Below are 24,860 nucleotides of genomic sequence, written 5' to 3'. Positions count from 1 at the left end.
GACAATAAATTAATTTTTAAGCATTTGAATATTTTTCCTGCAAAACTGGTTAATCATTAAAATAGTTAGCATTTCAGCTGAAAATTTCAATGAAAACGCTAGGTTTTACGATTTCCCGCGCTTTGCAACACGTGTCAATCCAATTTATTTATTTATGTAGTTACACCCTCTTCCACTCATAGAAAATCAGTTGGACGAGTTTTATGATATCAATAATTTAAAATCTAATATATTTCCAACGTTCAATTTGTGTTTAATCGATTTTCTAAGTGGATTTTACTATTAAGAAAAATTTGAAAGGAAATTTTCATTTTTATCGTTTAGAAAACGGTAAATCTTCTCATTTTCGATTATTTTATTGATTAAACAATGGACTCCATCTTTAGCTGCATTCAAAAATCGTCAGCAATTTTATGAATTGTCAGCTTTAGCGTTTGAAATCAAATTGTCAAACACACTTAGACAAAATCAATTCCCGTGCGTGCCAGTCCGATATTTCGCAACCATCTCCAGAGTGACCAATTTTCCGCTTGCGAAATCAAACAGGCGTCAGCATCGCAATCAACCCCCCTGCGGCACCGGGGCGGTCATCTCCGCTCAGGGGTGCAGATGCAGAAAGCGGCGGCTCCGTGTGCGTCGCGTTCGGCAAACAGCCAACGGGCTCAAAGACAAACACTCAAAATGCAAATTCGCGTGCACCGAGGGAGCCATGGAAGTTTGCACCTGCGTAATTTGAGCCGGGCACAATCAAGGGTTGCTATTATCGAGGGCCAAGTGCCTGGGGAGGGATCCAAAGAGATCACGTCCCTGGATAAGCTCGCATTCATTCCACGGCCGGCTTGGTCCACGGAGCTGCGTGGAGCGTTAATAAAGTGAGTGAGCCGCCGCCGCCATCGCCACTCGATACCGTGCGCCGAGGTGCGCCTTATCTTTCTACTATGTGCCTTTGTTTTTGTTGGCTCGACGCATTTCTGTCAAGCATGACAGAGATGATATCTTTTCGAGGGTTCTTAATTTTTGCGCCTCGCTGACAATTTGAGAGGCGGTTTCAACCACTTCACACAGATTACAAGAGCAGCCTGTTCAAATTTGTTAAATGCGACCTGCGCATTAAAGTGTAGAGAGGGGTGGCGTTTCATTATTTCCCGGTAAACCTAAATTTCAAGGGAATCGAGAGAGCCAGGGATTTAACAATGGCGCCATTCTCTGAAAATTTGATTTTTTTAGTCAAAAATTGTCTCCCTATTGTGAAACCACGATTTATTTCTCAAATTTTGCAAAATCCTGGAAAATGCTTGTTGCCCATGCACGAACTCATCCTTTAGGATTCAGTTGAAGCCAAAATTGACCGCAAAAATTTTTAAGATAAGTGGCTGCAAAGTTAGCAATTGGTCAAACTGTCTCATTACTTGAAATCCGATTTTATTTCAAAACAAAGAGTTTCCCTAAAAGGATTCTTACGCTGTTGGACAGATCTCGACGAGAGGAATCGAAATCTGCCAAGAAAATGTGGTCAAGCGCTGGAAAATTTTGAATTTTTACTTCAACAAAGTCCTTTTATTTCATCCAACAATTCAAATAATTTTCAACCGTCGCCCTCTATCGATCCACTTTAATCTCTCGAGGAATCAGAACTTGCTATTTGTTGTCAACAAAATTCAAATCCACTTTGAGAGTTTGTAACCCCTATATACCTGGTGGAAGGTTAGAAACTTTGAGTTGTTCCACTATTACGGTAGTTCGAGCTGGCCAACTGAGCGTTCATAATCAAATCATGGAAAATGGCTGTATTAATGCTCACGAGCGAGTGAAAATAACAGGCTGGGGACGCAAAAGGCGCACTCGCTTCTTATCAAATGATGACGTTAAGTAGGGCCCAGCCGCTCTTCCTTTAATGCGACCGCAGCGGCGATGAATATTTATTAGCCGAAGGCGGCCGCTCGCACCAATTATGTCTCTCGTGCCCCCAGCGTGGAATGCATACAGTGCCTTTACAGACCTTTATTTAAAATAGAAGACGGCCTCTTCTGAATTGTAAATCTCCGGAAATCCTATTTCAGAGTAATTACCTTGGTATTAACCGAGAATATTTTAAATCCCAAAGCTTAATTGTACTATTTTTCCGCAGTATCTAGAATCAGGGTTCGCATAAACCCGCATTTTTCCGGAAAATGTGACCTTTTTGGGGTTAAATTCGGAAAAAAACAAAACTGGTGATTTTTCCAGCTGTTTTTCTAGCGCAAAAAAACACATTTTACCGCAAAATTGGATAACCCTGTCTAGGATAGATAAAAATAATTATTTTCTCTATATCAGAGGTCATGCAGTATCAGCACGAACGGTTGCCATTAGAGAAATCATCTGGAGCAGACGGCCGAGAGAGAGAGAACGGTTATTGTGCGCTTGCCGATGATTAAAAGTGTCCGGGGCAGTGGTGTCGCAGTTCGGCCGGCGGAGTGGCGCAGTGTTGATAATTTCGTGTCACCGCACGAATGAGCGAGCAGACGGACGAACGGACGGACGGATGGAGAACGAGGGAGAAAACGAGGCCTGCTTGCTTGGTGACAGGCGGGCGCATTGTCTTGGCTGGGACACGCGCCCATCAACTCCGCCAACGCTGGACTGAAATTGTGCTGACACTCACGTGGGCTAATAGACACGCCAACTGAATGTCTCGAGTGAATTATTTATCTGTATATATAGGGCTATGAAAAAATACAGGGGTCGTCTTTTTTAGACGATTTTTAAATTAGATATTTTATTTTGTCTAATCTAATCTAAAGACCTTTAAAAAATTTGACTATTTCCCGAACAAAAAAAACGTATTTTTTCACAGCCCTGACCAATTTACTCACTTTAATGGTTATTTCGAAGATTTATTTTGGTCCTACAATGATTTGAAGCTCAGAAAAAAATTGTCGTTCGTCTAAATTTCCCAGCCCTATTTAACTGGCACGATAGGCCACAATAAACCCCCAACACGGTCTTTTGTGGACCGAGCGCTGAGTGCTGGATTGTTTAGGCCATTCATCTTCTGCAGCGTGAAATCAAAGGAGCAGATCTTAATTGGTATATGGTGTGCGCCAAATGCAAGCTCTTGACTCAACAAGGAGTAACTAGATGATAGGTTACTGAGCATTTCCTCTTTTGAGGGAACTCTCCTTAATGTGCCAGACGGGTTGAATAGCAACCACTTCATATTTACAGCTGCAATTCACCAGATGGCGCGACCATATACTTTGGATTTTAAGGCACTTGCACTGCAATTTCAGACGCAATCCTGCCACTGTGCATTCTTCACTTAATTTATTTTCTTTTGACGTGCTGAAAACCAAAATCGGTTAAGCCAACCGCCGTAGAATCGTGGATTGATTTTTGTTTTCCAGGATTGAGTCTTAAATCGCAATCGAAAGAAACCACTGGCGCCATCTATTGGTGGATTCGAACACTATGGGAATTACCAGTTAGTTTAAACAGATAAATTTTATCTGATGCGGATAATTAATACGGTTAAACATTCATAAAGTTGCAGACAAGGCGTCAATTATCGTGTCAGTTGCATTTTAATCGCGTTGTGCTTTTTCCCCTCTGGCTCTGGCATTTCAACTTCCCTGACAGACTTCCAGCAAATAGTGCAACATTTATCTGTGCCTGAACAAGAATGAAAAATGCGATTTGCACCCCCTTCCCTTGCCGCACGCATCATAATTTAATATCGGGGATTGCAAGCGGAATGAAAGCCGTCAGGCTGCATGCCGCAAAAAAGTTTTCATTTTGCAAAATGGAATGTCAAACACTCGACTGTTGTAAATTTTTATCCTTTTTCTCGTTTGCTTTGAGCGGAGGCATGAAAAAAGTTGTTTCCATCACCGAGTGTTGCGGCTGTGGCAGTCATAAAGTGGGGGAAAATCAAAATCTCGCGGCCGGCCGTTTGAGTTTAGTGCTTCAGGCTCTTTTTGGCACCGGAAACGCAGCCTTCCTTTGTCGAATTTTGTCACGCTGCCGTCGAGAGGTCTACGCGTGGAAAGTTTCAGACTTCAAAGGCAATAGAGCTCACTGTCTCTTTGTGTCTCGTTCAGCGAGGAATTTTTTGTGCGCTCGCGATAAAAGTGCAGACCGAGATCTCAACGTAAACGCGCTTTATTTCACAAAGAGTCTGCGCTTTAAACAGATACTTTCAATTTGCTTTGCTTTGAAGATGGCACCCAGCGGAAATTTTGCCCCTTGCAGCGTTCGGAACGATCGCTTTGCTTACTGTTTGGCCTCCGGGCATAATGGAGACGTAATATTTGTTGGCAGAGTAGCTTCCAGTCGGGAATCGATCGCTCGCTTTATGTCGTCGTCGTGCGAAAGGCAGCGAGCACACAACACATGAGCGGCGAATGCATTATGCTGGGCAAAAAGGAACGACTTGTTTATGCTCCACTTGGCCAATTCATTTGTTATCTGCAGAAGCTCTTTCCTGTCGGGGGCGGATCGCATTCATCATGTCCAAATCTGGCAAAAGGCGGCCTCTATCCCATTTTTACCACCGAGGAGGACGATCCAGGCACAATTTGCATGTGAATGGAGCACTTTTCGTCCAGCTGAATCGTCGGAACGAGCGCTCAACACCTACTTCCGACATCTAAAATGCTTTTTACAGATTTCACCAGGACTAAATGAATTTGTGCAGCAGTGAACAAGACCGTTACATCGATTTTGTATTTTAAGAGAAGCACAATCGAGTCCTGAGGGTCGAATCAGAACAGGCAAATCGACACGACGAAAACACCGATAATTTCAGCAACAAGAACGCCGGCGACCAATCAGAGAAGGAATTGGTTTGGTTTGGACGCCAGTGGAAGCGAGTCATCTTGCTTGTTGACCTTCCTTGCCACTGTGGCGCTGCTGTCTCGATTCGGCCAATCAGAGAGAACCGTTCCTTTCTCTGATTGGTCGCTGGCGTTCTTATTTCAAATAAAAACCGCGAAAATCACGGTATTTACCTATCTGCCGATTTTCGGCTGGTCATGTTGAATGATTCGGCTGTCAAACCTAATTCGACCCTCAGGAATCGACTGGCACTGTAAAAAATGAAACCCCCGTGGTATTTTATTTATGCATGTTGGGAAGGAGTTCAAGTTTCAAACAATGTCGGAACACGAAATGCACTGACACAGAAAGGCGCAATGCAAAATGCAAAAACGCGCGGCAGCTCCGCGATCAAAATGCAAAATTCATGAGCGCAACGAGTGCATTTTGAATATTTGATTCCGGCGCCGAGCGCACTGCATATTTTATAAATAATGTGTACGGTGTTATGCGAAAGGCAAACGCAAATGCAATTTCGCCCGGCGCTTTGTTTTCACAACGGCGCGCATATCATTGTTTCGCTGCTCCAGAGTGAGTGAGTGAGTGGCTGCTGTGAGTGAGGCATGAGCCACTCTTCTTTGTCTGCGCGCTAACCAGCGAGAGCAAGCTAGCCCGTGTTGTTATTGCAATGATTATAATACACTATACGTGCATATATGCAGCTCTTGAAAATGTGTGCAGTGCACTCGAGCAGCGCATCATCGACAGAAGCCCGCGCTCGCTATTCAAACGATCGCGACTCAGGATTATTGTCGAGACGAAGAAGGCGATTATTTCGCTCTCCTTACCAGGATGTTTAGAAATTTATCTGTGCTGGGTTTCATGTTCGAGTTTGTGCACGAGAAACGACAACTTACTCCGTACTGAAGGGCAAACATGTTCAGGCCAAGGAATTGCATTCTACGCAGCAGAGGCGGAAACTGCCGCCAAGAGCGGAACGAATGTCGTTCTGCAGTTTCACAAGACTCGTGTCGACCGCATTCTATAGAACAGGGGCAAGCCTATCTTCATTGAAGTCGATTTGACAGATGTATTACCTCTTTTGAAGATGATAACAAAATTTTACCAAGGACTAGGAATTTAAAAAAAAAATAATGGATTATTTACTTTCGAAACACAAGTCGGACGTCGAAATAAAGTAAGATGTTCATGGATCAGGGGGCTCACTACGACTACAATATCTGGTCGATATCAGAAAAAGCTTTGAAAAATGTAATATATACCAGAGTCAGCGTAGCAGAGAAATCGATCAAGAGGATTTTCAATCAAAGGCCGAAATGGATCATGATCTCAAATGAAGCGTCAAACAAGTAGAGCAGTTTTCGCTTGATTCGACTCACAATCAGGCGGCCTAATGAAACTCTTTTCTCTACATGATATATAAAATCGAATGCATTCGCTGAGAGGGGAGAAAGAAAGAATCGTAAAGCGCTTAATTTCTGTCGTTAAAAACCGAGAGCACATTACTCTGGGCGACAGACTTTTTGCGCTCAGCGAGAAACATTGATTTCGCAGACGTGTTCCTTGTTTTTGTCAGCAACTCTGGCGCGCGCGGGCCGCTCGGCTGGCTGACAACTCGTCTGATTTATTGAAGCGCGCTCGGATAATTCCGCGCATTATGCAGGCTGGCTTGCTGGCTGGCTGTCGCCGATTTTTTTGCACCATTAAGTCGCGCCGAGAAAAATGAACTTTTAATTCGTGCCTCTCCTTGCAGACTTTTTACGCCGCGCGGCAAAAGGGGCACCTCCCTCGATTTGCACGCCGCGTTGTATCATATTTACGCGAAATGAGATTTCGATCGGCTGCAAAAACGCTGGTTGCCGAATTTTCCGCGCCAGCACGCTGATTAGCATTGTGCGTGCGTCTCGCTTTCATGCTGAGATTGAAAAGTTGGACCATGGTTGCAGGAAAAAGCGGAAAGTGACAGGGAATTTATCATCACGGATGTAACGCAAAATGGATATTTTCTAAAAATCAGTCAAGCGGCACAACTAGCAAAGCCCGGATTGTTTTACCAAAAAATTAATATCATACTCGCCTGAACAATCAAGAAAATTGATTTAAAGAGGATATCATACTGTAAAATTCTGAAAAATCTTTGTTGCCAAAAATTGACTAAAAAGTTTTGAGACAAGTGGCTGCAAAGTTAGCTAATGGTCAGATTGTCTCCTTACTAGAAATCCTATTTTATTTCACAACAAAGAGTTTCCCTAAAAGGTTTCACATGCTATTTCGACGAGAGCAATCGAAATCTGCCAAGAAAATGTGGTCAAGCGCTGGAAACTTTGGAGAAAATTTTAATTTTTACTGTTGAAGTTCCGAAAGAAGAAAAAATTGTTTATTGCATCCAACAATTCAAAAAATCTTCAACTGTCGCCCTGTATCGATTCTTTTCTTTTGGGGTGGCTGCAAGTTTTCCAAACCGGAAATAATCCAAAAACTTCTATTCCGGACCATTTCCTTTGGGACAACTCCCGTTTTAAGGTTTTAAGTGTTTCATACAAATTCTTTTAAGCTCTTGTGCATTTTTAAATCCGTTCTATTGTTTAAGTTACCATCTCCGGACAGAATCACATTGTCTTTTTTCCTCCTTTACCGCAGGCTCTTTTTGTTACTTGCGCAAAGTTAACAGCACGAGTGCGAGAGCTGCGTCTTGAAGAATATTTCTTATTTCACCCTATTGTCGTACTTTTCCTTTTCAATTTGAGGACAGAGCAGCGTGAGTTTTTATCGAGTTTATACTTCTTCCACCGCATCCGTGCGCCATCCACGAAATTCCCCTAGGCCGCCTACAAATGGAATTGGTCTTTTTCTGGTGCCAGTTCGGACGTTCATTGAAAAGCTAGCTCTGCAACTTGTATAATAAATGTGTATCCATTTCCGTCAGGCAGAAATTTGCATAACGAGGACGGCCCGGGAGGCGGAGAAGCGGCCGCCGCAAAAAGCGGACTTTTCCATCATGCATAGTGCGTGGAATGAAAAATGCTCCAACTTGACTCCTTTTCAGCTAAACGCCCGCCAAAGCAAAATAATTTATGTGAGCTGCTCGCTCGCTTCCCTCGCGCCGAGCTGCCCGATTGGGCAGAAACTTTCCGTCTGACGTTAATTTCTCGCGCTTTAAATAAAAACAAGCCCGCGTCTCTGTTATTAATTGAAATTTAGTGGAGCTTAAGCGCCACACTGGGGATGTTAAGACTCGATTAGCTGTTTTATTAAACGAACTTTTCCGACAGAAGTGCTATTTTTCTTTCACGCTTAAAGAATTTACCTAAAAGAACTGGAATTTAATTTTTTAATAAGTGGAAACGTAAAAACTGATATTTCGGCGTTTTTAAATTGCCACAAGAGAGAAGTGAGCGGTCCTCTGATTGGCTAATGATCGAGACAGCAGCGCCGCAGCGACAGTTAGCGGAAGTAACAGGCACGTGAGCCAATCAGAGGACAGATCCCTTCTCTCTGATTGGTCGCCGACGTTCTTGAGGCTCTTTTCAGACCAAAAACCATAAAAAATGCTGTTTAAAGGTACGTAGCAGAAGTTTACTTTTTGAAACGCGTGAAAGACAGACATGCAGGCTTTTGAAATAGTTGGTTGAACATAAATTACAAAATTATTACAGAGGCAACGCTGTTTTTGACTGATTTATAAGAGAAGTTTGTTGAGCGAGAACCGTTCTAAAGCTGCCTCGTTGCGTTTCCCTTACAACAAAATGTCTGCTTTCAGGAATTAAATTACGCTCGGAGAGACGCAGGAAGTGCAGTCAATTAATTTGCTCAGCTTTTCATCGCTGCGGAGCCCCTAGCCGCCCGGAGCTAATCTCGAGCTCGTGCACCCTCCGCTCTCACCTGTCTGTCTGAAATAAATCTGCTTTAATTAATCCCCGGCAAAAATCACGCATTGCATATTAATAAACACTCGGCACGCAGCTTGATATTGATTGCATCGCGCCGCTTTTCGCTTTTCGGCTCGAGGCCGGACAAATTTTAATCCAGCCTGTCGCCCGATCCATCAGTATTCCATCAGCGTCACCAATTTATTGAAAACCCGAGCCGCTGCCGCCGCGATCCATTTTGCGCATTGCGAATGGCGTTTTTTTAGCGGGGGAATTGGATTAGCGACTGATTGCAACACCTTTTAAGCGCAAAATCCATGAAAGGACTGGATTCGGATTCCTTTGAAATGGAATAAGTTCATTTGGCTTTTCAGGCCGGATTGACGCCATGTATGCACATCGCGTGTTTTTTTGTTAGTTAGTAAAAAAATAATCTCTCGTGTTAGCTGTATCCTCTCGCATGATTATAAGCTGTGTGCAGTGCATACCACTCCTTTCTCGTCGCTGTTTCATTTCATCTGCTCGCTGGCGGCGCATTAGAGCGCGCAGAAAACATCACTAGAGATTTTATTCCCTTTCAGCAAACTGGAAATTAATCAGCTCCCACTCGAATGGCGAATGGAGGAAGCCTTTGAATTAGCGAGGCCGATATTCAGCTCAAACTTTTTTATATTCCAAATACGCTTGGGAAAAGCGACAGACAGATAGAAATGCGCGCAGAGCTGTTTTTCCGTCCGAACTGTGGAAAGCGCTGTTTGAATGTAAAAATTGCGCCGTCTATGTATTCATGTTGTCTGCCGAGGCCTTTTCCCGTCGCCTTTTTTCCCTCTTGAGTTTTGACAAGTGAATAATGCATGCGCGCGCTGTAAATGGAGATTTATCTCGATGTCGGGGGCTGGATTTTTGCTTGTTTATCATTGTTTCGCACGATTGAACGAGATTTTCCACGCAAATTTTATTTATTGCGAGTAAAAATAGGCAAATCGCAAGGAATTTTGGTTTTTGGGAGGACGAAAAGGGGTTTACCCTTGAGTCTAGTGTTGTAAAGCCAACTAATTATAACTTCATCTCCCTGCAGCCTTCCAGTCTTTGCGTTTGCGGCCACATCTCATTCCACTCTCTGGGGAAGTGCGTCAAATTAAATATTTTGAACGCAAAATCGCACAGCTGGGCCGTTAGAATTTGATAATGTCGTCATAACAGCGGACGCGACAATTAGCATTCCGTTCCCAGCCCGACAGTTTTATTATTATGATTGTCCGCGGCCGCTGAGTGAATGTAAATACTGCGCGGCCCCACTCTCGTGTAATGCCGTTAGTGACTGCCATCAATAACGTAATTTGCCTATTAAAGCGAAATAATGCGAGACCTACGCAAAACACTAAACGAGTGCGCCGGTTGGCCGGGCTGCGGTGGTGCAAAAACAAGTCTCGGTGTTATTGTGTCATCGAGAGCGAGTGGTCACGCTGCCGATGGACTCGTTTCACGCTCATATACGCAGAGGCCGCGTTTCAAAAGAAATGACGAGCAGCCGTACAAGTGAAATGTCACTTTCACAAGAAATTTATTAAACCGCAAGAGCGTAAATGGATGCTAATTGGCTAACGTATTTATACATATTTATGTTTTAAAAAGGAACCTAATGAAGTCACGTATTAAGGGCATTACAGGCTCTCGTCGGTAATTATTTGAACTGAATTTGCGTAATACGCGGCGCCTCACTGATTGCGAGCGATATGCACTCCCGGCGCGTGATTTAATAAATGAAGTGTTCATCCCGGTCGCTCACGCCGTGCATTTTGCATAATGAAATTTGCATGCGGCGCTCGCTCGCCCGCTCGACGACTGACTCTTGACGGTCTAATTTCAATTCTTAACGGCGTAATTGCACGGCTGGAGTAAAAGGCAGTAAAAAGTTTCGCAGGCGCGCCTTGGCAAGGCTGCATCATTGCGATTTGCATAAAAATGCAATCAAAACGCGCTCGCCAGTCCCGCTGCGAGTGCATAGAAACAAATTCAATTCTGGGCTGCTGCAATTCCAGCAGAATCACGTCTGCAAGCATAATTCCGCCGTTTATCCCGATTTCAAAAGGGATGAGATTTTTTTCCAAGTAAGAGCGGCCGGCTAGCGGGCGGGACGCGAAGAGAGGGTGGCTACTATAAATTCGATCGCTGTGTGTGCGCCAAAGTTTTGCAGACTCGGCTGCCGCCGCGAGGGCGCAGGCTCGTTTATTGCTCGCTCGCTCGCTCCGTGGCTGGCTCGCGGAACCAGCAGCCAGCGTGCTGAGCCAGTCAGTAAGATGCTGAGCGCTCCCCGGCACGAACCTGTCGAGGCACGTGGCTCGTCCGCACAGCAGTGAGTGAGTGAGAGTAATCATGGACAGAGGAACGACGCTGTTGCTGCTTTTTGCGGCAGGTGTGACTCTGGTGTGTGGTGAGGAGCAGTGTCCATTTTCCTGTTACTGCGACGAGATCTCGCGCTACATCCACTGCGAGGGCGATCTCACCAAGGTGACCAAGATTCCGCAGAAGGTGCCGCGCTACGTGGAGCGGCTCGAACTGCGCGAATTCCGACTCGGCGTGCTCAGGTGGGAGACGACCCGCGGCGCCTTCCCCAACAAGTTGATCGAGCTGTCCATCCGGCACAGCGACATCACCGAGCTCATCAATGGCTCCTTGGTGATGCTCAACCACCTGAGCACGTTGGACATCAGCCACAACGGCATACAGGTCGTCCACCCTGGCACCCTGGACAACCTGTTGCTGCTGAGGCACCTGGACCTCGGATGGAACAAACTCAAAGAGGTGAAGAGCATTTTCGTCGGTTTGAACAACCTGGAGACTTTAAACCTGAGCAACAACAAACTCGAGGCGCTGTCGTTCAAGACGTTCAGCGGCCTGCAGAGGTTGCAGTGGCTCGACCTGTCCGAAAACAAGATCACCAGCGTCGAGCCGGGCACCTTCCTGCCGATGCCGGGCTTGGAGAGGTTGGTACTCTCTTTGAATCCGTTGAAAAGCCTGCAGAGGTTCGAATTTTTGGGCTCCCGGCTGCGCTACATGGACGTGAGTAACTTGAAACTAAAGCGGGTGCCACAGTCGCTGGGGCCGAGCGTCCGCGAATTGCGGGCCATCGCCAACGAACTTAGCGTGGTGCGTCGCGGCGACTTTGAGAGCTATCCTAATTTGAACCTGCTCGACTTGAGCGTCAATCGGTTGGAAATAATCGAGGACGACGCGCTCGGCCGGCTCGAGTCGCTTCTTAAACTGTGGCTATCCGACAACAAATTAAGCAAAATCCCCAAGTCGCTGCCGAGGTCGTTGAACATCCTTGTGCTGGACCGCAACCAAATCTCGGCACTTAGCAAGGACGACCTTGCCGGCCTGCCCAAACTCAAGCAACTGTCGCTGCGGGGAAACAAGATCAGCAAGGTGGAGGGGAGTGTTTTTGGCGCACTTCCCGGTTTGCGGCAACTCGACCTGGCTCAGAACTCGCTGAGGACGGCCACCCTGGGCCCCAACGGATTGGAGGAAGTCGACCTTTCGGACAACAACGAGCTTGTCGTCACTGCAGAGTCGATGGAGCACTCTCCGCACCTGCAAACACTCACCTTGGGAAACTTTTCGACTAAGTCTTTCGATCTCAAGGCCGCCATCGGACCGCTTTCCGAGCTGAGCACCCTGAACCTGGCAGGAAGTGCGGATTTCGCAGCACAATTGTTCCAATTCCAATTATGGTTCGGCATTAAAGAGGTAAACGTTCAAAATTGTTCGCTGAGAAATGTGCCCGAGAACATTTGGGCACAGAAGGGCAAACTCCGCGTCCTGCACCTTTCCCTGAACCCTTGGAACTGCTCTCGCGGCTTTTCCGCCGCACTCGCGAAACGAGACGGCCGGCTGCGCATAATTGATTCGCAGAATATGCTTTGCGACAATGGGACGTCGGTATTTGCGAATGCGAGCAGCGACGTGACGGCCGAGCCGTCGCTGCCGCCCACGCGGACGCAGATTTTGGCGCCCACTTCGATCGAGCCGAACGCGACGAGCAAGCCCCAAAGCACCTTGCCGCTGAGCTACGAAAAAATCAAACTACCCACGGCAAAGATCACGACGCAGCTGGGGGCGAAAGCGGCCGATCTGCAGACCACACCTGTGGTGGCCGTTAAATCAACTTCGGAGCCCGCGAGCACTAAAACGCCTGTAATCGTCCGCAGACCGCAATCGACGCTGCTGAAAATCGCAAAGCTGACCGAGAAAATGCTCAAAGGCGAGAACAGGGTGCTGGAAAAATCGCGAGCGTACAGAATCGGCCACAAATACACCACCCCGAAATCGATGACGACGGAAGGGCCGACCTCCACGGAAACAACCAAAGCGAAAATCGCCATTCCGAACGAGTTCCAGACGACCGAGACGGCCACGGCCGAAATCAACCACGAGGCCGTGACCCTGAATTACACCACGACCGAAACAGAAGAACCCGAACCGGCGACCACCGAGGCGCCTGCACCGCTGACCACCACCGCCAAAGACGAAGAGTCCTTCGAGAGCGGCATGATCATCGTGGGCGGCGAGGAGTTTTACGACGAGCCGCTGAATCGCAACTACTCGGAGGCGCAGGCGGCCAAGTTCGGTTTGCCCGCGGGGGCGGCGAGCAACGTGCCCGTGGGACTGATCATGTGTCTCAGCTCGCTGACGGTGAGCATGCTGCTGATTCTGTTTGTGTACCACTGCAGACTGAAATACAAGTGGGCCGTGATCAACAGGCCGGAAGACGAGCCGATGGACCTGCGGGTGCTCAACTCGTACAGAGACAATGCGGCCGCGGACAACTACAGGTCCGAGTACGGCCCCCTCGATGTGCGCTACTAAACAGAGCGCGAGCAATTCCCTTTTGTGGGCTGCAATTGTGATCCGCGAGTGTTGACTGTTAGTTGTTGGCTGGCTGGTTTCGAATATTCGCGAGTGCCAAATTTTCGTGATTACCTGTGCTGTAGTTGTTAAAAAGGTTCAGTCTTTTTCTTTTAATTTTAATTATTTCTCGTCAATGTTACTTGCTTCCCATTCTGCGCGAGAAAGTCGAGTGAGCGAATTTGTAACAAAAACCGCTTTGATATTTTGATTGACAACTTTTACGATAATAATCTTCCAGTTTTAATATACACACACACACACACACACACACACAATACATAATTCGTAGATTGAGATAAATACTGAACCATATTCTTCTAAAATGCAAGTGAAATTAAGCGCGTGTGGTGAATTCTGCATTCTGCCCTTTCGTCTGTGCATCATTTCCAACCTCTCATAGCCAATAAAGTTGTAGACTGACAGTGTTTTAAAAGACATGCGGTTTGTGTTAAAATATCTGTTCAAAATCTTAGTGAATTAATTTGCTGATAAACATGTAAACGGAGAAATGCAAAATATAAGCTTATATTTGTGTTCTCTTTCAAACGAGTTGTGTTTAACTATATAAAACATTCCTGCTTCACTTAGTAGTAGTGCATTTGAAGAGATAAAGCCACTCACGACTAATTCCGCCTCGGAAAGTCATTAACTTGAATAATGCAAGCCGACAGAGCAAAATAAACAACGGCACGCACAGCTATTTTCTCTTTCTCATGCAGCAGCAGCAGCGGCGGCGGCGAAGAGCGCACACGTCAGGCTTTGCATATTTATGACTTTACTTATTCGGCTTTGCTCCAACCAGAGGGAGTCGCGCCTGGCCGAGTTTGTTACTGAATATGTTTCAATTCTCTACGATTTTGTACTCACCAGGTAATTCGGCGAAGAAGATGTCTTTCAGGGCGACGAACTGATCCTCCGTGGTCATTTCTCCGTTGTCCGTGCTGCCAAGGTCGGGCCAAATCTCGCTGCGAAAACCACCAACCGTTTTATTCCAAGTCTAAATTATTTTTCCTTCTTTCTTACATGGCGGCTTTTAAAGTGGCAATGGCTTCCATGAAATTCCTCTCTTTCATGTGCCGCTTAATTACTTTCAAGCAGTCAATCCTGCAAAATTCCATTCAAATTAATTTAGGCATAGTTGCCGCAGTTGCGTGTGGGTGTCTACTTTTGTTCATCCTCAGATTTCTCCGAGAGAACATCAAAGGGCATCGCCACTAAAGGTAGGCTCGGGTTCTCTTGAATGACAACGGAAAGCTCCTCGGCAAGACCTTCTTCCCACAATTCCTCGGCCGTTTTGATGTCTTCTGTCCGCGTAGCTTCTTGCACCTCTGTAAAATATTATTATGGAAATAGAGAAGAGTTTATATATTTAATTGGCAAGAGCGTACTCTTCTTTGGCTTCTTCTTTTTAGAGCCGCCTTTCCGCTTCTTTTTCTGCACCATGATCTTCTCCTTCTTACAAAAATGCTCTAGCATCTTGAGAAAAACATGGTTGGTCTCAAGTAAATCTCCCAAGTAATTTCTGTGAAACGAAGGAAAGCGGTTTGAAGGGCCAATTATTTACAGATCAAAATTATCTAGTCAAGCTTATTTCGTAAAAAGTAAAAGAAAACTAAGCCCGAGTAAGAGGCTTTACGTCTCTTGACACTAATTATAAATTCACGCGCACATTCCGCGGGAAAAACAGAAGAAAAAGAGGAACTTACAGAGGCAGCTTGCTCGGATCGAACGACTGCAGAAGCACTTGGCTCATCTCCCTGTACTCGAGGACGTAGAAAATGTTGCTCTTGATGACTCGGGCCGTGCTGCGAACACCCTCGTCAGCCGATCTGTCCATTTCTAGCAGGGTCATCAATAACTCCTGCAAATCAGCGGTCCTCTAGGTTACACGCGCCGCAGCCAAAGTGCCATTGATATTGGCACATTGGAACCGCATAAAAAACCGAGGTGGAGAGAATGAAATACTTGAAAAAATATTTACGAGGAAATTTTTACATTGCCCGTTTGGTTTTCTGGCCATTTTTCTCCGAAAGGAAAATTAACAGCTGATTTTTTCTAAAATCCATGATGAAATTTTAATACGGTTTGAAAATTAATGTTGATTAATTTCTAAGGTAAAGACTTTAAAAGATATGAAAATTTAATATTTAGGTGTTTCCACGAGAGATTTGCAATTTTTCAAGATGAGAAAAGGGTGTTTTTTTAAATCAGGTGACTTTTAAGAAAATCAAAATCACATGACCGGTTAAATTTTACCCTCGGAACATGCTAAGGGGCACTTCTGAGGTCATGTAAGGCAATCACAATCGAACCCTGGCATCAGGGTAGCCTTCAAGCGAACGGTATCCACTTTATTGACGTCTGCCTGGCTCTGTATTGGTTCGATTTGCAAGATCTGCATACCGTTGGAACGGCAAATTTGAGAGCTTGCAGAATATGTGCAGTTTGCCGTTTGGAAGCCATTTTGGACACCTCAGGGTGGTTATGAGCACCCTGATTGCTTCAAAATGGTTGAAATAATAATTATCCCAATATTTTTACGCATTTTGTCGGCCGGCTGAAGTGGCACCTTGAGGCACATAGCTTCATTAGAACTCGAGATAATTTCAATTTTGTTAGCTTCGAGAGGCCGAAATTCCCAGATTTCCCGCTAAAAACGGTCCCACATTTTTCCGTTAAACTAGATTATTTAAACACTTTCTAAAAACAATAAAAAACTCTAAAGCAAGTGCTCACTAAAAAGTTTAAAATTTGTAAACGATATCAAATCTCTCGTAAAAACACCTAATTAGCGAGCGTAAAAGTCTTCAGCACGAAATCTCTGAAATACATTAATTTCATCAATTTATCAACGCTGAATAGATTAGAAAATTGAACCGTGTTCAAAATCAAAACAAATTGTTGTTAAAAATATTCCGTTTTTTCCCCATCTTCTTCTGTAAAGCATAGGAAACTTAATTTAAAAGTTTCCCTGGGATTTTGTGGACGGTTATTCCCGAAAAAAAATAGTCTATTTGTAAATTTCGCGCTCTTTTATCGAATGCAGATTTAACTTTTACACATAAACGACCAGATTAATTTCCCACACAGATGATTCTGCGATTTACTATTGACATTAAGTATAAAAAACTACTACATTCATGCACGAGTGGTATAATAGGATGAGAATAACGCCAGAGCACAATAGAGCAAAAGCTCCTGTTGATTATACAAGCCCGCAACGCATACAAAGCCCGCCGGTTGCATAATTCATTAACAACTTTTATTGAAGCTATAAACAGCCTTCCCGAGTGATTAAATTAAGACAATCTTTATTTTTAAACCCTCCCTTGTTCTATTATTCCGGTGTTTTTCCTTGAAAGAATAAATTCAAGAAGCGATAAATTTTCAATCCCCGCAGGAGCCATTTATCATAATATATGCGATCTGGGGAGAATAATTATTGTTGATACAAGGTTTAATGAATGAGCTCGCTTGGCTCGGCACACAATGGAGGGCGCAATTAGAGGCACTCACCTGGTACGCCTTGAGAGCGAGGTGCTGTCTCTTGACCCACTGCCGCCGGTTTTTCTTCAGCGTCTGCAGCATTTCGTGGCAGCGGTCCAGCTGCGTCTGCACCCAGTGGAATGTTTGAACAGACATGGTCTCACTGCAAATACACACACGCACCGCTAATTACCCATCTGTGCGAGTGCGCAAATCGTTTTGTTTGCATTCGCACACTCCAAAGAGGAAGGAGCAAATTAAGGCCCGGCTTTTGATGTGAACTCTCGGCCTTTGTTTTTGATAAGTCGGCGCGAGCGAGGCCGAGCCAAAAACAGAGAAAGAAAATTAAAACTTGTCTCGCGGCGTTTGAAACTTCTTGCTCTTGTAAAAACAAAGAAGGATTTCCAGCGCACTGGATGAAATTTTGGCATTGAATAAAAAGTTTATCGTCATTCAGAGAAATAAATTAAACGTAAACAAGCCGCCTGCGGGAGAGAGAGAAAGAGGGCGCATTTCCTACAGACAAAGGATGGAAATTCGGCCTTCAAACTTTGCGTGATGTTTTAAAGCGCAATTTTATAACGAAATATCACGGTTCGGGAGACTAACGAAATTTTAATTTTAATCTAGTATATTACTGCATTAATTTAGAAAACTTCGAGACGTATGTAAGTGGTGCAATTTCAAAATATAAGGTAAGCTTCAGATTTCTCTCGACAAGCCCGATTGAATTGAAAACAAATTTGACGTCCTATGCCGAGGTCAAAGGTCCCTACTGATTAATGTGGATTTTAATAATTATTTTGGAGATGAGCTCAAGTTTTTGGAATTTTTAAAACGTGCTTTTAAGTTGTCCCATTCACATTGTGTAAATTTATATTATTCTTCTCTCGAAATTTCCACTTCAAAGCTCAGTAAACACGATTATTCGACTTATTCCTGTTTTACAACCAACTCCAAATTTCAGGTTATAACAATCTAATCAGATTTGTAAAATTTGCACACTGTTAGACTCGTCTCGACCTCCTCAGAGCAACTCAAGAGTTTCAGGGATGCTCATCCAACTCCTTCAACCCCCTGCTACAATTTTAATAGCAAAATGTACTTCTGTGAATGCTTCCTACGTTTTCAAGGGGGTTGCAAACCCTTCAGAAGATCAGGGGAGGTTGAGACGAGGCTAACAATGTGCAGGTTTTGCAATTCTGATGGTTAGAACTTGAGATTTGGGGTTCAGTTTTTTTCGCGTTTTGAAGCAAAATTTCCCAAAAACAAAAAGTATATCACTCTGAAATTTTCACACAAGTTCATAAAAGTCTTAGTTCAACTTTTAAGCATGTTTTCAAAATTCCAAAATCCGTAACTCATTTCCAAAATTTGAAATATAAACAAAAATTAACAGAAGTGACCTTTGACCTTGACCGAGGGCATCAAATTTGGTGTAAATTTGATCGCGCTCGGCGAGAGGAATCCAAAGCTCATCTTACTTTTGAAATTGCACCACGGGGAGATGAGATACTGAGGTTTCCAAAATTTGGTCGCAATATTCTTATTTCTCAAAGTTTTCTTAACATAATGCCAGTTTTGTCCTCCGACCCGTGACTTAGGATTCTTCTGGAAATCTAAATGCCTGAGGATCTCAAATTTCGTATGATCAAATAATAACACTAAAAACTGCATCCAGAGTCCGCAGTGATTATGTCATTTAAATCCAACAAAGCCATTCTCGCGTTCTAAATTGGCCAAAACGGATGAGGCACTATTTGCCAAATGTTGCAAGATTGCATGAATATTTCAAGCAGTGCAGCAATTATCGTAAAAAGCTACAGTTATGGTCTGTGATTTAGCTGAAGGCCTGGTGCGCTTTTGCAGTCGGAACAGCACAGCACACGCGGCTTCTGGTTTATTAATGAAAATCATGTAATGTAATTGCAGAGCAGCCGCCCGTTCGCTCCAAGTGGTTGCAATCTGTTGTTGGTTGCTCGCCATCGATTTATTTACTCATTAGAAATTCAATATGTGTGCTGCTGCTGCTGCCGTCGCCGCCGCCGCCGTCTGACACACATATCTTATTAATCCTACCTCACTAGTTCGATGCGGAATTTGTAATTCCGATTGAACTCCATGAAGAACTTGAGTGCCCACAAGTAGTACGACTCGTCGTTCTCCTGTCCCTTGTTCCTGACAAGCGAGTCCTGAAGAAAGATTGAAATTATCTTGAGGCTGACGCGAATTCAATGTTGTTAAGTCATCACGATAATTCAATTACCATCAGCATTGTATTGCGCTGACAGAGAGTTGACGAAGGGGAAACTCTCGAGTATGCAAACAAACTTTATAATCAAGAGGAGTGTTCATAGCAGCAACTCGGTTAACTACTCCAAACTCATTATTACTAATTGCAAAAATGGAGAATAAGGATTCAAGACGACTCAATACTGCATGTTCTTGAAATGATTACTTTTGATGTGCTGATCAGCCCAGCCAAACGTCGGGAAGGGTAATTATTTCTAAATAATGTTGTTTTCACGTTTCTACGAGGATTGGCTGAACCAATTTTGGTTTTAACACATTAAAGGAAATCATTTTAAAGGGCTGATTGAGTTTTAGAAACGGAAGTTTTTTTAAAATCGGAAGTATACGGTGACGCCATCTGTTAGCGGCTTTGAACACTAAGACTTTCGCGAATGGTGAATTTAGACATTAAAGAAGCACTGGAATAAAATATTTTGACAGTACCAATCGATTTGTGTGGGTCGAATTGGGTTGAGAAGCCAAATAATTCGGTCTACAACTCAAAACGGTGTGCCAAAAATCGATAAAATTTGTAAATTTTGTTATTTTGGCGGTTTTCTGTTTAAACCTAGCCACAACTGACACAAGCACGCCACCGACCAATCAGAGAAGGGAGCGGCGAATCTCTGATTGGCTCTTTGACGTATCAACGGCAGGCGGCAGGGCCACAAGGCAGCCAGACTTATCTCTTGACTTGCTTCCACTGGCTGTCTGTCACTGTGGCGCTGTTGTCTCGATCTCACAATTAGACCAACCCTATCACTCAAAAGAGAGCTAATTCTCACGGTGAGAAGAAAAATGCGGCTCTCAAATTGAGAACGCAACTTTGAGTCTCACCGTGAGTAGCCGACCGCTTTTGGTTCTGTGAGAATTTTTTACGAGTGCATGTCCAATCAGATCCACCCTCTAATTGGTAGCTGACTGTGTTCAAACCAAAAAACCGCCAATTCAACGGTATAAACATTTCTACCAATTTCCAGCATGTCTTGTCGAATTACCGACTGAGTGATTCAGTGAGTAATTAACCTATTTCAAGCCACAGGCTCTACTTTAAAAATGAGATTGATCCCTACCTTGACGTGGTACATGACGGCGTTGTAAGCTCCGCTCAGAAACTCGATGCACAACTCCTTGAGGAAAAGTCGGATGCTGTAGGCAGACCTCCTTTCCTGCACGTCAATGTTGTCGGCACGCCTGTTCTTTGGAGTCTTCACTTTGGTCTGCGTCAAACGTCATGAATTAAGCGAAAAGTGTAAATTAAAAAAAGCTTCCAACCTTATTGTGGTCGAAGTCGATGGAAGTAAAAGCGTTGAGCGGCTTGTGGTAAATCATGTCTCGCTCACTGATGGACTTGACATTTTTCAAGCAATAAGTTCCGCCAAACTTTGAGTGTCTGCAAAGCGAGCGAGCCCGTTAGGAGGAAATAATGGCCCATGAGAGCGCCTACAAACCTAGATCCCCTGAGCAGTTTCATTTTCATCTGCCGCGCCTCAATTTCAGCCTGTCTTAATCTGCTTAATTCACTCTCGTCCCTCTTGCGCTCCTCCAGACTCCGCTCGGCGGCCGCGGTCGCCAGCTCAGCCGCATTTTGCTCTCGCAGCGTTTGTGATAAAATCTATCACGAGAGAGAAACGAACCAAGAATTTCATTATCTTCTCAAAGAGGTTTCAGCATTTTGTGCATTTATTTACAACACGTTAGAGAAAATAAACAGTCTTCAATTAAAGAGAGTTCGCCTGAAATAAATAGGATTCACGTTTCAGTTTTTACTAGAGCTTCCAACAGGCTGGGAAATATTTGAGTACCCAGGAATACCCGGGTACCGACGTACCGAGCACAAGTATATTAAGCGGTTATACAATGAGAAACGAGCCGGGATCAGGCATTTTTTTCGGGGCAGGAATCCCGATGGAAAAATTTGGTAACATGTACCAGAGAAGAATAGGCGAACAATAATTTGATTTTTTCATTTTGCTTGAGCAAAAGAAAAACGATTATTTTTAATTTAAAATTAAAGTTTGAGACCATTTATTCCAAATTATAAATTAGAGACATTTCCCGGAAGGTTGTTTTCATGTTTCGGTTAAAAAATAAGAACATTTTCCCGGGACCGGACTGAACCAGGAAAATTATTTTCGGGAAAAGGTAAATTCGGGACAAAAAATATCCCGATGGACGCTCTAGTTTTTACCAAAGCTCCATAACTCGTTAACTCCATCGAATCGAAAATTTCCCCTGGGAATATCTTTTGAAATAAAGCTTTAAAGAAAATTTGTGAAAAGTTCCTATGAAATAATATATTAACAATGAGAGAAATGCTATTTTTTAATTTTTGAGAAAATCGGCTCAAAATATTGCGTTTTAATCAAGCATTGTCACGATTTTTTTCACAATTTACCGAATTCGCACACCATTGAATAGAAAGCGAGGAGATGAATCAAAATAAAGTGAAAAATCATTGAGAAATTGGGAAAAATCTAAAATTGAATTGTTTCTTGGTCCTGATATTAGAGATAAACGAACTACTTGCTATTGTCAACAACACAACTTTTTTTTATTTTTATTCTTGTTCTGTAAAACTCTACTTCAGCTTGTTGGACAATATACAAATTCATTATTTTTCCGAAAAATATAAAACGTCATCCTATTAAGTAAATAACGAGATTCTATCTAGTTTTAAATTAGATGCATGGGTACTCACCTCCAGGATGTGCATGAAGTAGGGCTGCTCACTTTCAGTAGAGGCGAGATAGAGGAAAATAGCATTGATTCCAGAGGTATGGCAAACCCAGAGAACCTGCACAAATAATTACGTTGCACTAACAAGGAATTGATCAATAACGCTGCATGTCGGTGTTCATTAATTAACATTCAATTAGCTCGGGTGCAGAACACATACTGACCTGGTCGTGAATTGATGCATCGTTGTCTGCTCGCTGCTCTTCTGCAAGGTCAGCTGGCACTTGCAAAACATTTCGCACCAGGATGAGCACGCGCTCGATTTCAATGTTTGTGTCTTCATCCCTCTCGGTCCAATCCTAAAAGACCATTCAGTTTTGGGAGTCTGCAATTTGGAGCACTTACAATTTCCAGCAGAGATCGCAGTTTTTGCGAAAGAACAGTGAAGATGTCTTCATCCACAAACGATTTCTTGTATTCCTTTTTTTTTGGGGGGGGGGGATTATTTGTTTATAAAATTATTTGATTTAAAAAACGTTACAACGCACTTGCTGATGGGAAAGTAAATTTAGGTAGTTCTTCCTCTCTTGCGGATCATTCGGTTCCTCCTCGCGGTACAGCAGCAGAACAGGATGAGTCAAATTAACCATTAGTCTGAAATCGATAAACATCTCGATTCGAATAAAAAGCTCTAGGAAAATTGCGAGCAGAAATTTGAGTTTAATTTTTTTTCTAAGAGAGTTTTCATAAAATTAAGCTTAACATCTACAAGGCTAAAAACCGAATTTATTGGATTAATAGGTGCGCTCTCCTTGCTAGTTGTTTCTCCCAAAATCTAATAAATTGCTGTTGTAAAGCGTGTAGAACAAGTTTTCCAGCGCACGCATTAACCAACCAAGAAAACGCACTTTGCGTCAAACTTAATTAAGAGTGGAACTTCGATACAGCTTTGTGCGCACTTTGAAAGGGAGCGACTTTTAATATTTGATGATGATGAAGGAAAGAAAGAGTGAAAGGAGGGTGCGTGAAAGAGCCTGCTGCAAAACACCGCCGCCCCCCATCTCCGCGCGTATTGGAAAATGGCAATTTTGGCTTCAGACGAGAAAAGAGAGAGCGAGGCTATAATTACCTGAGAACGATGCCGAACAGTTCCTTATCGTCATGGTAGTCTTTCATCAGCGGAATCAAATCCTTTTGCAGCACTTTCGCTTCGCCAAGCATCTGCCTCGCTTCGTGCTGCGAGCCATCGCGACGGAGGTGCCGAATCAGTTCTTTCACCGTTTCTGAGACATAAAAATGCAAATTATAAACTGCGCAAAAATGTGTGGTAGATAAAATTTAAATATTTAAAAAAATCTAAAGGACTATCGAGAGTAGTATCCCAATTTTTAGTAAAATTCGTAAAATTGATAATTGATTCTTGCCTTTTACGCATCAAAATACATAAATATGAAAAAATACTGTTTCCGCCGGGTTACACATCTCACCAGTTCATATGATAATCCCATAATTATAAAATATAATTATGTATGGGTGGCGAAATCTGTAAGTCGCGGCGAAAATTGTAATTTAACTTAAGAATTAATCAAATTGGCGGTGTTTATTTTGTTGATTTTAATTCACAAAATCGACCCACATTATGTACAATTACACCTCTATGCATGTATGTACATAATAACCAGACGTTCAGACTTTAAGAAGACTCACCGAAGCAATATCTGTCCTTCGTGTATTTGCTGCCATCGTAAAAACCAAGGGCATTGCAAGCAGCCGCGATTTCGGCTGACAGTTTTGGGTTAATCATGTTGCACGAAGAGAATCACTGACTCTTGCTCCTGCAGGACTCACTGGACCAGGAATCACCTTGTTCTCAATCAGGTTCACAAGTTTTAGTTGACTTCTTCGCACATCAAAGGAAAAAGAACAATAATTAAACACTGTCACAAGAGCACTACACCAAACAGCGCGCAATCACTGAAAAGTGAAAACATATGATTCCCGCCCAGCTGCAGGCTGGCTGCGGCGAACGCTGATTGGATGGTTGGTCACGTGACCACAAGAAGAAGGAAATTCAAACCTCTGGTGAGATGGAAGCGCGGGAAACGCGGCTTTGAACTTCTTCATGGTGATTTTTACTAGTTTTAATCGTATTTATACGGAATATACATCGAAATGAGGGCACTTGGGATATTTTTAGTGGTTTGTTTTGCTTGGCATGTATTTATTGTGGAGCTTTGTAACACAACAACAACAAAATCTGTAATGCATTATTAATTACTTTAAAAGCAAACAAATATGTATTAAAAAAATTCTTTTAGACTTCAGGTTATCGTATTTTTAGCATTGAAAGCATTTCAAAGTAATATTTAAACTAATTTGGATTGCTGCCGAAAAATCTTTAGTGGTTTAATCTCAGAATTTGCCAATATTTCGAAAAATTAAATAGTTTCTCAATATATTTTTGCATGATTTCGGTTCATTTGATCGCGATCTATCCAAAATTATGCGAATTTTGAGCTGAATTTCCCTAGATTGTGTCCCATTTATTTATTTATAGGAAACAAATTATTTCTCAGAATGTAACAATAATTTTACTTTCAAGGAAAATCGGGTTTTGCAGCTGTAAAAGGGATCGACACTGTAAGCAGCGCCTCGTCTGTATTTTACAGTTTGCACTCGTCGCAATCAAGAAGATTTTGCATCGCAAATAAAATGTAAAGAAAGGAAAACTGCATTTGTACGATCGAGACAAAGCAATTCCCATGAGCCAGCGTTTCCCTCTTTGTAATTGCGATTGATTCAGTGCAT

At 43.3% G+C, this 24,860-nt stretch overlaps 2 protein-coding genes across 2 annotated transcripts in view; one reads left to right on the top strand and one right to left on the bottom strand.

The window, feature by feature from the left end:
* timeout (timeless circadian regulator timeout) overlaps positions 1-24,009 on the bottom strand; it is a 42,264-nt gene extending 18,255 nt beyond the window's left edge. The window contains exons 1-16 of the mRNA XM_065492634.1: positions 23,760-24,009; positions 23,182-23,335; positions 22,601-22,706; positions 22,458-22,532; positions 22,277-22,411; positions 22,075-22,170; positions 20,825-20,988; positions 20,649-20,766; positions 20,447-20,593; positions 19,161-19,273; positions 17,112-17,244; positions 15,302-15,456; positions 14,984-15,117; positions 14,761-14,923; positions 14,619-14,699; positions 14,463-14,560 (exon numbers count right to left, since the gene is read on the bottom strand). Of these exons, the coding sequence (XP_065348706.1) occupies positions 14,463-14,560; positions 14,619-14,699; positions 14,761-14,923; positions 14,984-15,117; positions 15,302-15,456; positions 17,112-17,244; positions 19,161-19,273; positions 20,447-20,593; positions 20,649-20,766; positions 20,825-20,988; positions 22,075-22,170; positions 22,277-22,411; positions 22,458-22,532; positions 22,601-22,706; positions 23,182-23,335; positions 23,760-23,856 (1,969 nt within the window). The 5' untranslated portion in view covers positions 23,857-24,009. The remainder of the gene's footprint in view (positions 1-14,462; positions 14,561-14,618; positions 14,700-14,760; positions 14,924-14,983; positions 15,118-15,301; positions 15,457-17,111; positions 17,245-19,160; positions 19,274-20,446; positions 20,594-20,648; positions 20,767-20,824; positions 20,989-22,074; positions 22,171-22,276; positions 22,412-22,457; positions 22,533-22,600; positions 22,707-23,181; positions 23,336-23,759) is intronic.
* LOC135945166 (insulin-like growth factor-binding protein complex acid labile subunit) lies at positions 10,960-14,141 on the top strand. The gene has a single exon (XM_065492635.1). The coding sequence runs from the start codon at positions 11,061-11,063 to the stop codon at positions 13,551-13,553; it is 2,493 nt and encodes an 830-aa protein (XP_065348707.1). The 5' UTR covers positions 10,960-11,060; the 3' UTR covers positions 13,554-14,141.
* Positions 24,010-24,860: the final 851 nt, after the last annotated feature.

The sequence above is a fragment of the Cloeon dipterum genome, chromosome X (genome assembly GCF_949628265.1).
Source record: "Cloeon dipterum chromosome X, ieCloDipt1.1, whole genome shotgun sequence".
Lineage (NCBI taxonomy): Eukaryota > Metazoa > Arthropoda > Insecta > Ephemeroptera > Baetidae > Cloeon > Cloeon dipterum.
Note: the sequence above shows the minus strand (reverse complement) of the source record. Positions and strands in the feature narration are given on the sequence as shown.